The sequence below is a fragment of the Pteropus vampyrus genome, unplaced genomic scaffold (assembly GCF_000151845.1).
Source record: "Pteropus vampyrus isolate Shadow unplaced genomic scaffold, Pvam_2.0 Scaffold358, whole genome shotgun sequence".
In the NCBI taxonomy this organism is placed as follows: Eukaryota; Metazoa; Chordata; class Mammalia; order Chiroptera; family Pteropodidae; genus Pteropus; species Pteropus vampyrus.
Window position 1 is genome coordinate 1349063 of NW_011889139.1, and position 13709 is coordinate 1362771.

Below are 13709 nucleotides of genomic sequence, written 5' to 3' on the forward strand. Positions count from 1 at the left end.
ATAGCCAGCTTCTGCATTTTTATCACAATTTCCTTATTCCTCCTCTTAACAGGGATGGGGCTCAGTATACAATGCATACCAAACAAGTAACTCACAGTGACAAAGGAATTTTAATGTGACATAGAAGACATTCATCCTATCCTTAAATACCTAGGTCTCTGGACAGTAAGCCCTGTCAGCCATATCCAAGGGCAGTTAATGCTTTCATCCCAGCACATCTCAACTGATAGAAGCCAAGGCACCAGGCAAACACTGAACAGAAAAAGAACTCCCTCCCATTTAGATTTTGAAACTGACTTTCCAGACTTCACAGAAATTATTCATCTGCCCCCTACCTCCACCCCTCAAAAGCGGCACACTAACAGTTCTGATGCATACTTCATGGACAGGCTCCTTAGGTTCCAAAATATTCCCTAGTTAAATGCTCTTCATTATTATCCTCACTCCCAAATTAAGTGCCTATGTCAGCATGACTGTTATGATCCTATCTAGGCTGCTCAGACCCTGCTTGCGCTCTGAGATCCTGCTCAATTTCACTCAGGATGGCTAGACACATTCACTCAGAATGTGTCTGGTTGAAGAGAAATACTTTGTCTTAGCAGGGCTGCCTCTTCTACACAAGGCCACAGACATGGGTAGAGTCCCACTGTGATGGTCTCTTCTGGCAGGGAGAGGTTAACCATGTCTGGCTAAGCACATTGGAAAGGAAAGCAAAGCTTCCAGATCGGTCCCTCTTGGATCGAATTTTAATCTTTAGAAATTCAAACAAAAATCCAGGTACGTGTAAGCTGTGGAAAAGCCTTTTTTATTAACAAAAGTACAGTGAATATCTAGAAGGTATCCACAGAGATCCTTAAAAATGGATGAACCATGTTCCAGAATGCCGTTTAGAACACAATACTACTCTCCTGCCTAGAAACCAGTGGAAGTGTTTTGGAGTAAACAGGAATGAGTTTTTCCAAGCTTCTCTTTATAATTTGGGCCTCTGATTATCCACAATGGAAATTTTAGTTCTTTTATTACATATCTACATATTTCCTAAAGCTAGAGTGAATTATCAACTGGAATTTTGTTGTTTTTGATTAATATTATTGATCTTTTCCTCTTTCCAGCTAACTACAAGCTGGTGATTTCATTACTAAAAACTAGGAAGCTTATCCATATCTCTAAGCAAGGACTGGTTAATTAATTACTGAGTTCAGATTTAAAATGGCGAGGGGGGGGCGGGGGGCGGGGCTGTAAACAGTAAAAAGATGAAAATTGGAATCCAAGAGGAGATAAATCATCAATAGTTAGATGGTCTCTAAAGAATCCAGGTCTTTGAGCACAGGAAAGGGTCATTACAGGGAAAGAAATTCGTTCCCTATTTCCTACCTCTGGCAGAGGCTATGCATAAAATTCCAGCAGAAACCTTTAAATTACAATAAAAACTCCTAACAGTAAAAGGTCTTTATTCATGTTGTTGAGTTTCAGAGTAAACTCTTCCTCTTCTGAGATATCTCAACTAAGAGAGACCTCTATAAGTGTAGCTGGTTTATGGCCAACCCTATGTAGCAGCAAAAGGGAACGATAGAATATTCTCTAAAAGGGCCTTGCTAGCTCTGGAATTACAGTAGTAAGAAGGATCTTCCTTTGGGGATAAGAACATAGAAGAAAATAATGCAGTTGTCAGCCACATCAAATATCAGCACGTGCTTTTCTACTGTAAATGCAAAAAGAGAGCAACTCGGTGACTCCCTTCAAGAGTACAACTCACCCAAAATATGGCTTGATCTTTGAGAAACCTTCTCAAAGTAATATTATTGTTGTTTTGCCAAAACAACAATAATATTACTTTATAAAATCCAGTCATTTAAAATTATAGCCTTAGTTTTCTATCATTATTTTCAACCATGCCATTTTCCTCATCAAATCTACTGATTCCCCAATCAGTTTTTTAAAGTTCAACTAGTTCCAAGGTTTCTATCAGACGGTCCCACCATTCTCCCACTCCTAACAACCACAGCTGCCTCTGGAGTCCTAGCCAACTATATCTCTTGGCACCATTTTCCTTACTCCCACTGCTGCCTCCACACCATCCTCCACCCACTATGTCTGAAACAGTCTTCCACTTTCAACTGCCAAATTATCTCCTCTCAATCTTATCATTGCCTCAAAAGCTCACCTCTCCCAGGAAGCCTTCTTTAATCAAGATTAAAGACTCTTCAGACTACAACACATATCACATGACATAGATGTCTAATGCATCCCAAATTTTCAGAACCAGAATTACCTTTCAGAGATAAGAGATAATTCCTGTATAACCAAGGAAGGGTGATAGTGGTGGTAGAATATGTTTTTCTAAGAGAGATGACTATGCAAAGAAAAGAGACCATTTCCACAGGCCACCCTTTTTAAAGATTAAAGTCCTTTATTCTAATTCCTTCAGAACCTAAGTTTCCTTTTCATTTGTAACCCTCTAGATAAAGTCTATTAGCAAGCTACATGCATATTTACATCAGTGGAAGTTTGAGCAGATACTTCCAACAAAGCATATAATATTATTAGATATTTTGAACGTTTAAAGAATTAAAGAATCGGTCAGCTACTGAAGGTAATTTGTGCGGATTCTGGAGTCATTTCTGTATACAACATTCCTTCTAATAGAAATGGGATAACCATGACTCTGAGTTTGGCTTCTTATTCTGCAGAAAGGTTTGAGGACCAAGTTTCAGATGTGGTGGGGTTACTCACCCTCATATCTACTGAGTCCCATATATGAGACAGCTTTACTTTTGTTTTAAAAGTAGCTTTTATTGCAGGCTAGCCTTTCACCATTAAGAAATCAGGGTTCAGGTCTCAATCCAAGCAAAGCTGAGGTTAGTTGCATCATCTGCATCCTCAGGGGCCTGGTATCCTGGGAAACCCAGGGTAAGAACAGGGTGAGTCCAGGACACACGTTAGCAGAGACAGTGCAGCGTAATGAGGCGGGCATCCAACACCCTAAGTGTGCTTTAGTTACCAGAATGTTTGACACACCCACAAATTAAGTAGCAAAACATTTTAATCCATTAATTCTAAAAATAACAGACATTTTATATTCAGTACCATCTCCTTAAAAATCTACTGCAGATTAGACAAACTACAAAGTACAAAGCCAGACATTAAAGTTAAAGATACAGTTTGGGACAAGACCATCATGAGATTCCGCCCCGCCCCGCCCCCCCCTTGCTCATAAACATAAGTTGTCAGCTTAAAAAATCCTCAGAACAAAAGAGAAATCTTTCTCATGCTCTATATAATCTTTCTCTTTGTTTTAAATCTGTCTGTAAGGTCTGAAGGCAAAACAGATAATTAGAAAACTAATCTCTCAAGTATAAGGATCTGAGGGGGACTCCTGGGACTAAAGACTGGTTTAGTTCTATTTCTACCAACACTGTGATGTGAGGTACTACGGTTCTTGTTTTAGTTACAAGAGGTGCTAGGAATGAATGCCCACTCACATTTAATAATAGCTTATCTAGCACATAACTCTGTAGCACAATACCAACAACAGGAGTGTTTTAAAAGCAGGGTGGAGAATAAAGCAGACATTAACACAACATAAGGTTTCCTTTGTCCTTCTCTTTTTACAATGAGAATTCAGCTCAAAAAAGAAACTCTTTAGAATGCCCATACTGTCCTTTGGCCCATCACTTTCCAAACTTGTGATTTCATACCCCAAGCCCTTAGAACCTCAGGCTTTAGTGATGTATCCTTCACGGATGAGGAAATCATAGATTTTCCGGGTTTTGTTCACGTCTATTTTGATGAGTGCTCTTGCCTGTGCCAGTCTCAAGCCTCCTTGCTTGTTACATTCGTTCAATAGAGCAGATTTGTATTCTAAATAGGCTCCTGGGACCAACCTCACCATCTGACAGAGCTGTAAGAGATGGCAAATTTAATAAACATTAACATCTGTCATTCTCATAATTTAATCCAGCAGGTATAGCCAAAATTAAATTTAAGGAATGACATCAACCTCCAACTATTTATAGGAGCTGTTGGGTGGCTGGACTGCATTCCATTTAGTCTCTTCTTTGGAGGGAATACTCACTAAAGACAAACACTCAGGACAAGAAAGCCAGGGTATGTGTCGGCTGGCTCACCTGGGTTTGTCAGGGAATATGAGCATGTGCCCTGAGAAGCAGCCAGGGTAGAGGCCCAGCACATTCCGGCAAAGCCAGTCAGGGAAGAGCCACAGGGTATAGGGGGCAGGGGGGCAGATACGTGGATTCCCAAGTGTGAATCACATTATTTTTAGTATCTGCATAAAGTTGTAGTCCCTGCTTTTGTGACTGCGTTTCCTACTTTGGAGGGAGAGGAAATACAGAGATCTTGCTAAGAGAGGCCACATTAGCTGCTAAAAATCTAGAAAGCTGGCTCAATTCCAGTTCACTTGCCATTACACAGCAATGAGCAATCTGAGGTCACCATTTTGTGGGTAAGGATAAAAACTGCTTGAAACTCTGGGCCATTCAATACTTGAATCAGAAAGGCTTGTGATCTTTAGCAATACCTGGATATAACATATACTTCTTTCTACTCCCAAACTATTTTTACTATTCCTAGTGGATAAAATAAAAATACTAGCCCCTACTCCTTGACTTTTCCTTACTGTCTGACCTGAATTAATGGTACAAGGTGGCAGATGGGAACACTGATCTTGGGAACTGTAAAAGGAACATATGAGGAATGAACTTCAGAGCCATGGCACATTTCTTTGAAACTATTTGATGATGACTCTTTTGAGGCTAGATTTAAATTCTAGAAATAGCCAAAAGTAACATGAAGACCAGCCTGATGATTACAATGGAAAGGTAGGTCATGCCATTTTAAAATCAAAATTAATGTATGACTATATATGATAAAAAATTCCTTTCTTTAAGCTTATAAACAAGCTAGGGAAACACAGTATAACCATTACTTAAGGTTTTAAAAAGTGTAGAACTACTCAAAGTGATCATTTTAAAGCAAATAATCATGTACAAATTATTTTAGGTTTGTAAAAAATTAATTTCATTTACATAAAGACTTATTACAGTATCTGGTACATGGTAAATGCTCAATAAATGACAGTTGCTCTTATTAGGTTTACATATCATATGTTCTTTTCTCAGAAGGCAAATAGTATCAAGATGATAAGGAGTTTTTTGAAACCTGCTGAGGTCAATTCTTAAAACTTCGAGGATAGACTGGAAGACTATTCAATGAATTAGCAGCCCCTACTTGCTTTCCTCTAGTTCCCATTCTTTTTGTTACCTCCTTTTCTTTTTCATTCAGCTTCTCTGTGCCAGGGAGGCCAGTGAGGTTCAAGGGTGGTGCACTTCGTCTACCTACAGATACAGACAGAAAAAGACATATATTTCACAGGAGCAACCATTTCTCAGGTGTAGAGTATAACAAAGTTCACCACAGGCAGGGCAGTTAGGTATAAGATCACTACATCCAGCTGTAGGAAATCTCTACCTATCATATAAACCTTAGGCCTCAGTTTAACAAGCAACATGGACACGACAACGTTCACTTGAAGATAAAAATGGTAATTCGTGTGCTCTTTGTTCTGCTAAAATACACATATGACCACACATACCTTAGCATCAAATAAGACTACTGACCACAGTAGTTATCATCCATCTTTTCCTAACTCATAGGGGATTCTAAAATCTACAGCCCAGATGTCATCCAGTTAAGGTCATACACTACCCACCTTGACAGCTGATGAATGGAAATAACAAGTCTGCAGGAGAGACATTTCCTAACCTTTGCACTCTGCCAGCAGTACAAGGCAAACACGGTAATTAACCAGGTACCATTTGCCTTCAGATCAAAGGCAGTCTGTTAAGCCAGGAAAAGACCCTTCTTATTTATTATGTGAGGGAATATCTGGTTTTTTTCAAAGTAGCCCTGTTTACCTGAAAGATCCACAGTGAGGAACAATGAGCCATTGTATGACAAAGTAGAGGCTGAGGTGAACTCATATCTGAGAAAAAAACCCAAGTACGAGGACAGTGGCCAGGATGGGAAGCTCAACATACAAAAATTTTTGGTTTTGTTTTCAGTGCTTATTTGAGATTAGTGTTCAGTTGGGGATGGATGGACTGAGCTAAGCAAAAGAAAGTGTAGAATAATATATTAACAAGTTTTATGGGGGTTGCCTTTTAGGTGATGGAGAGAAAGGGGAGTAACTACTGCAGGCTGATCTGCTAGACAGCATGCTTCTCTGTAATATCAACAAAGGAAATAACTGACAGACCTAGCCTTATCCTAAAAGCTCAAAAGGGGATACTAAAATCATTGATGTCTTGCCAATGTTACCAGAGGCAAAGTTACAATCAAAGATCCAGGTTTCCAACTCTGTATTGCCTTAAGACCAACTCAGAACATGAAGAGGAGCAAGGGGTCTCCTCAACCTAAATACTGGGGGTAAGAAAGGTTAACAGCAGCCTAGAAAGCAACAAATAAGTGAGTGTGAATGGTTCAGAAAACACAAACACTGAAGTTGCATGATCATGTTAGTTTACTCATTTTAATTAGTCAATATTATTTGTATTTCTGTTCTTAGGTTGGGGGTGAGAGGTTGGAAGTAAGAAACATAAAACTTGTATTTTGCTGTCTTGGCTACTCCCTAAAAGACTTTCTTTTCTCCTTTAAGTATTAAGAAATAATTACTTGACACAAAGGAATAAATTTTTTTTAACAAAGTATCATCCCTAACATGGCCTCCTCTAAATCCTGCCTAGATCCTGAATCTACTGAGAGATGTGAAAATGGGTACACAGGTCTGTTGTTCCAACCTTCGAAGAATGGTAAAACTGTTTTTATAATAGAGTGGTCTGTATGTTCTGATTAGGGGACATGGCTATCTACCATACAGAGCAGGGATGAATGATAACCAAGAGAACAGGCAAAGAAATACCACAATCTTGGATCAGAGCTCTATATAACTAATACTGCCCCATATTACCAGTCATTGATGGCCAAGCACCAGTGATTACCAGATAGCATATGGCTTAATCTATCTCTGTAAACTAACCTCAGAATAAGACATAAGCAAAGAAGTAAAGATAAGAAATAGAAATATCTTAAGTCTCCAACTTATAAAGAAATCATCGCATTTCTGGCAGGTAACGTGCTTCTTTGCTCACATAAGATACAAAGCCTTTAATTTATCCCCTTTGAGACAAATCTCAAAATCTGTAGTAGATACAATCATAGTAAACTAACTGCCCACAGACACTGGTAAAATAAAGAAACCACCTCTCTGGAGTTTGTTCTTCTGTCTCTGTACTCTAACCCTGTCTGCCCATGAAGATTCTGAAACTTGCTTATGTTTATAAACTGGAACAAGACATAATCACCATTACTCTGCCTAAGCACCATGATCCCACAAAAGGGTTGGGATTGTTAGGTTATCACAATATCTACAATAAAAATGTCACAATCAACATTTCCTCTAGCCTGAAAAATAATTACCTGAATTCGAAGCCATCGGAACAGAAGGACTCAGGCCGGAATCACTACAATGAAGAAGAGGAATTTAAACTTATGTCACACAAAAGAAGGCCATTTCCAAAAGCTCGTGTGGGACTGGGTACCATTTATCAGGTCGATTACTTTGAAGAGATGTAATAAGATAGACTGCACGTTTTCAGGCTATCCCACTGTACTGAGAAAGGAAATCTGTTCTGGGAGAGAAAATCACTTGGATTTGTTAAAAGCTCAGCCTGGAATATTACAGAGACCTCCCACTGGGAAAGGATACAAACATGATTCTCCAGTGGAAATCATATCAATAAATACAGAGGGAGAGAGAAGACATGAGTAGAGGGAATTTACTTATTTTTAAAAATAAGATCAAAGTAGCAAAGTAGGATTCTAGGAAGCCAGTTGTTTCTCAAAACTGTCAGTACTGCACTGTTTCTGAGACAGACTGCTAAAATTTTTGGAATTCTTCTAGCTATCCAATTATTACTACTCTGCCATCTAGGGCAGGGTGCTCATGAAAATGTCTGAAAATACATGTAAAAGCCAAAGGATGCTCCTTCACCCTAGACTAATTACTCACATGTCAGCTTGCCGGCGGAGCCACTGCTGGCAAGCACTACTGTCCTGGATATACTGGAGAACTTCGGAGAGCATGGTGCGCTTAAGGCGCTCCTCCTCTCGCGTCTTCTTGAGGTGGTCATAGGTTCTGGCACCTAGAGGTGCAAAAAACCACAACTTCAATGATAATGCGGAACTGAAGGGCTTCCTAACTGACTGGCAAACAGTCTGTCCTCTTTCGGTTTCCTTTGTGAAACTGTTTCCATAATTATTTTTCCAAGAGCAAAGTAGGCTTCCTCTAGTTTGAAATCACTTTTTTAATAAGAAATAAGAATGTTTTTATTTCTTTTCTACCTTTAAGCAATTTTTTTTTTGGGGGGGGGTAGGGGAGAAACCCAAAACAGAAAAGTACGAAGAAAGTAAGAGTCACTCATATTTCCATCTCTAAACTAACTTTTAATAGTTATATTTCCTTCCTGTCCTATTTTTTCTATATATTTTTTGAAGTCACGCAAGTGCTATAAGTATACACTTTTCCTTAAAAAGCAAGTAGAATTACAACTAAGTCCTCATTGACCAGTATTGTTCCTTTCTCCTCTTTCCCAGAGGCAGCCAATATCAGGTAACCAAAATCTGGTATCAGAGTATTTATATGTATATTGCTAAAACAAAAGTTGCATGGTCTTTTCCACATGTTAACAAAAATATACAGATTCCAAAAAGTTTCAAACTATGTTCCACAGAGCCCCAGAATACCATGAAAATATCTTGGAGCTTACTGTGAAGAGCAAGGGCACCACCACCCACTGGTGGTCCTGGGTTCTACGCATGACCTGAACCACCAGTTTTCAACCAAAGTAGTTCCACTTTTATCTTATTTATAGATTAGGACTCCACATAAAACTTTATTTCAAAAATGATTTCCATTGTTAAAAATAAAGAACAATTATACTAGGCTAAACTTACACCCAGTTACTTCTTGTGGGGTACTGGGTGATCACTTTCGACCAACAGGAAGGAGGGAATACTAAAGATCACTCTAACGATAACAACTAAACAACAGAAACTGCAATTTATTAAGGATTTACTGTGCCTGGTACTGTGCTACGTTTTCATACATCATCTCTACTTTATCTTCATAGTAATTCTAAGAGACTTGGAAAATGGAAACTGGAGCACAGTTACAGAGCTGGTAAACGGAAGAGCCAGAATCTAAACCCAAGCTGTCTAAGTCTAGACCTCAAGCTCTTAACTACTACAATACACAGCTTTCCCCTATGACCTGGCTCTACTACATCTTTAACCACTTTAAACTTTAGTTTCTTCATTAAATAGAAATAACTATCTCAAAAGTCTTTTCAGGGTATTAAATGACATGATCCAAGTGAAATGCTTAGTGTAGGGCCTGGTGCATGCTCAACTTTTTTTTATGAGATGTTAGCTGCTATTAATATCACTACCTCCAGTAACTGGGATGTAAGCATCTAGAACTAATTGAAGCTTGATTAATAAGAATGATCAGACTATGCATCACTAAATTTTAAAAGGCAGAAGCTAAAAATTAGAATACAAAATCCTTCTTTTAGAGGCCATAGCAGAATCCTAAATATAAAGCAGTGCTTCTCTTTTCTTTGTAATTTTATTTTACCTCAGATAATCCATATAATAGTATTTATAAAGATTAAATAGGTGAAACTTTACTGCAAAGATCAAAAACTCATTCTGAAACAGGAAAGCTTATTTAAAAAAATCCACACTGCCTCAAAGAGGCTTCTTCTGCGTATTTAGAAGATATATGCCCTCTAATATAGCGTGTAGTACTTACTACAAAAATTGGTAATGCCCGCTGTCCTGTATTCCTGGAGCCTCTTGATTTCCCTTCGGAGTTCAAATTCCACTGTTTATCACAAAAAGAATGAAGGAAAAAATTGGAAAAACAAAATCAATATCAATGAGCACTTTCCTGTTGAGTATTTTCAGTAATTCTACCTTATGTAAGAGCCGGGATAATTCCATTTGAGGAATCCTATTTGTTGGTAACATCTCATTAGAAATTTTACCCAAGAACTGAGAAAAACTCACGCCAGCTGTCTTCCAGCTGCTGTCTCCAGCTGGAAACAGCAGCTGGAATTGTCTCCTAGAAAACTTATAGTGAACTGGCTGAAACCATGTAGCTACAGAAGTAACAAACACTTTTAAACCAAGTTCCCCTGCTCTATTTATCCTGTGTTAAAAGTTTTACCACATAACAAAATTCTTTTATGAAACTTGTCTCTGGGATTACTTGATGTGGCTCTTTTGCAAGGGAAGGACAAAAGTTCTCTGCTCAAGTCCTAGATAGATTCTTTCTCATATAGGAACAAAAGAGCATTGTGTTTTCCATAAACCAAAGATTTCTGCCTCCTCTGAGCACACTAATCAGGTTGCACTGCTTGGGTTATTATGTAACTGAACATTCAAATTTGGGTATTTTGAAACAGAGGATGAAGGAAATGCCTGGACTATCCACGAGGTGTAGTTCCTTTGAGTGACACATACAAACTGGGACAGGAAGTAAAGGACCAGTCACCTACTATAAACTACACAAAGGACAACCAGATAGTGTTTGGTGAGAACCACCAACCTGGCTCAGATAAATGCCATGCAAGAAATATCTGCATGATGAGAAGAGGATGAGCCTTTGTAAAGTACCTTCCCAGAACTAAACTTGGGGGTCAAATACATACATCTCATGGTGACAGGTGTAGACTAAGTCACCCAGTCCGGGCTACTTTAAAGTCTAGACCTTACTGCCTTTACAACTTCAATTTTTTTATAGTGAAAAATCAAATAACTGAGTAGAACTCTCTCAGAGAGAAAGGTAAGAAAATCATGGAAGTACAATCTCCATGAGTCATCTAACTCTGTCCCCATTTTAAAAACTAGTTTTAATACTAAAATAAATATTTATGAACAAAATAATATGTCTGAGATTTGCTTCAAAATAATCCAGTTGTGGGTAGGAGGAAAGTGGTAGAGATGAAACCAGATTGGCCATGTGTTGACAACTGAAGCTGGATGATGGATACACAGGGGTTCATTATACTATAATCTCTACTTTTGTACATAGTATTTAAAAACTCCCATAACAAAAAGAAAGGGGAAAAACTACTAAATTACTGTTTTTCTGGGAAAAAAGAAAGCCACTAGGCTTTTTAACTTCTCTTCTCCCACCCCCAGAGTCTCAAATTTATTTCATGGTAATAGAAGGAAACAAGACAAAAATACTCATTTATTGATTTACAGAACTTCACATAAAACACATCATTATCTCTCCTATTTATAGAAATACACGCACACAAATATAAATTTATTTATTTATAGAACTTCACATAAAACACGCCATTTATCTCTCCTATTTACACACACACACACACACACACACACACACACACACACACACACTTGCTCAAGGCTCAAAACCACTTACGTGCATGGCTTTCAATGAACTTGTCATGCTCCACTGGCCCCACAATCCTTGCAAATCGCCTCATTGTTTCATAAAGGTCTTGGACCTCCTTGGGATACCGTCGTTCCATTACTACGGAGAAAGTAAAACACAACCATGTCATGGAGAATATAAAAATCCCTAAGTTTACTGCATTTCTTCTACAAGAACTTCTACAACCTCACATGACTAACTTACCCATGATAGGAAGCAAACAGGAAAGCTAAGAATGCAAAACACTATAATCATAATGATAACAGCATCAGTGACTATCACCTAGGCATTTTGTTATCACTGGAGATCATCCACTACTGAGCGCCCTGGTGACCTCCACACCTCACTTTCTCTTAATCTGCACAGGGGCAGGAACTGCTGGCAGTAACGGGAAAAAAACAATAAAAGGCAGATAATGCATACTTAGGGACAATGTTGGACAAAATTTCTGGTATCAACTTCTGTAGGAAAACAATGGAAGTACAGACTCAATAATCTATCTAGACGATGTTAGACTGGAAAAAGTGTGTGATCATTTGCATGCCCCACCAAAAATCTTCCTCCTACCTACACATACTCAAGTAAGGTATATATTTCTTCACTCTCTACATGGATCATTTTGCCTTTCTCTAAACAAAATTAAGTACCACAATTTAATTTACTACACATGAAGTTATATTTTGATAACTATCATGCAAATAAGTGGTCACATGCAGGGCAGCTCGGATCAGCAACTTTGAGGATCACTACTGACCAAATTTCTAATAAAGAAAGGTATCAGCAATGAAGATGGGGAGTAAAACCCAACAATAACTGGTAGGTTGGAGTGGCCAAGAACTCTCAAACTGCTACTCAGTCATTTCAGTCAGATAATCAATAGTAACTAGGCTAGTTCTGTCCACTTTTGACAGTTATTTAAATTAAGTCTTCTTTCAGATGACTCTCTTCCCTTGAAAGAGACATCCTTGTCCACAAATTCTAGGAGCCAATTTGATAGGCACCCACAGACTGATTATTTTCACTGTTAATCCCCATTCCCCCCAGCGCCCCCGGCTTCTCACTACGGGAATAACAGAGAAGAATTTGGAGTATAATTTTAAAATTTGATTAAAAAAGAAAACCTCTGCCTACCACTCATATTAAGGTCACATGTACACTTAGTATAATGACAAATGAAAGCCACTTCTTTCTCAGAAGCAACATACAGTTAAAATAATAATAAGGCTAAATTGACCTCTGTCTGGCAGATGAGAATAGAATATTTGCAAGAGTCAAGGTCTACTCTGAATAAAGGTTAAAACCCAACTGACCTATTAAAGAAAGCCCAGGAATTAAGACAGAGGAACCCACTATGGTGGCTACCAGAACATGACCAATTATTGTCTATAGACAATATAGAGCAAGGGAAATCTGCTCCTAAGTTATTTTTGCAAACTCATAGCTCTCAACGAGGACAAGGTTAAACAGGCAATCTCATATACTGCTAGAGGAAATATAAACTGATGTATCTTTTGTGAAGCAATCTGGCAGTATGTGTTAAGAGTTTTTAATGGTCATATTCTTTGACCAATTAATTCCACTGGGAATCTACCTAAAAGAAAATCTAAATAAAGACAAACAGGTTAATCATGGCATTATTTTTAATGATTAAAGAAACTGAAAATATGCTAATAATAAAAGGCAGGTTAAGCATATTATTATATATTTATGTATATATACAACATAAACTGTGAAAAGTGACATCCTCAAAACACCACAATCGCTTGAAAAATATGTAATGGAAAGTAAAAAATAAAGGACATAAAATGTAACATACTTATGATCATGACTATATTAAAAAACACTTAACCCACACTGGCTGACCTGAACCCTACAGGGGCACAGTGTGTCAAAACCTGTAAGATTCTATCAACTAGGATATGAACCACAATAATTATTAAGCATTTTTACAAAAAAAGAGTTTTGTGACATACAAGTATTAGAAACATTTTAATTTAAATATTACAATTACTATGTGATCATCATTCTTATTTACTGAATAAACTCTACAATGTAGAAGAAGAAAAAGTACAGGGACTCTTTCTGCCCAGCCTGGGTATCTCCAATATTTAAAACAGTAAGGTCAAAGTTATTCATTTAAAAATCATTATAGGTTTATGATCAC

General features: G+C 37.9%; 1 protein-coding gene across 4 annotated transcripts in view; it reads right to left on the reverse strand.

The window, feature by feature from the left end:
- Positions 1 to 3025: 3025 nt before the first annotated feature.
- TADA2A (transcriptional adaptor 2A) overlaps positions 3026 to 13709 on the reverse strand; it is a 45147-nt gene continuing 34463 nt past the window's right edge. For all 4 annotated transcript variants that reach the window (XM_011379406.2, XM_011379403.2, XM_011379404.2 and 1 more), the window contains 6 exons: positions 11534 to 11644; positions 9890 to 9961; positions 8087 to 8219; positions 7495 to 7538; positions 5281 to 5354; positions 3026 to 3901 (listed from right to left, as the gene is read on the reverse strand). In XM_011379406.2, the coding sequence (XP_011377708.1) occupies positions 3716 to 3901; positions 5281 to 5354; positions 7495 to 7538; positions 8087 to 8219; positions 9890 to 9961; positions 11534 to 11644 (620 nt within the window). In that variant the 3' untranslated portion in view covers positions 3026 to 3715. The remainder of the gene's footprint in view (positions 3902 to 5280; positions 5355 to 7494; positions 7539 to 8086; positions 8220 to 9889; positions 9962 to 11533; positions 11645 to 13709) is intronic.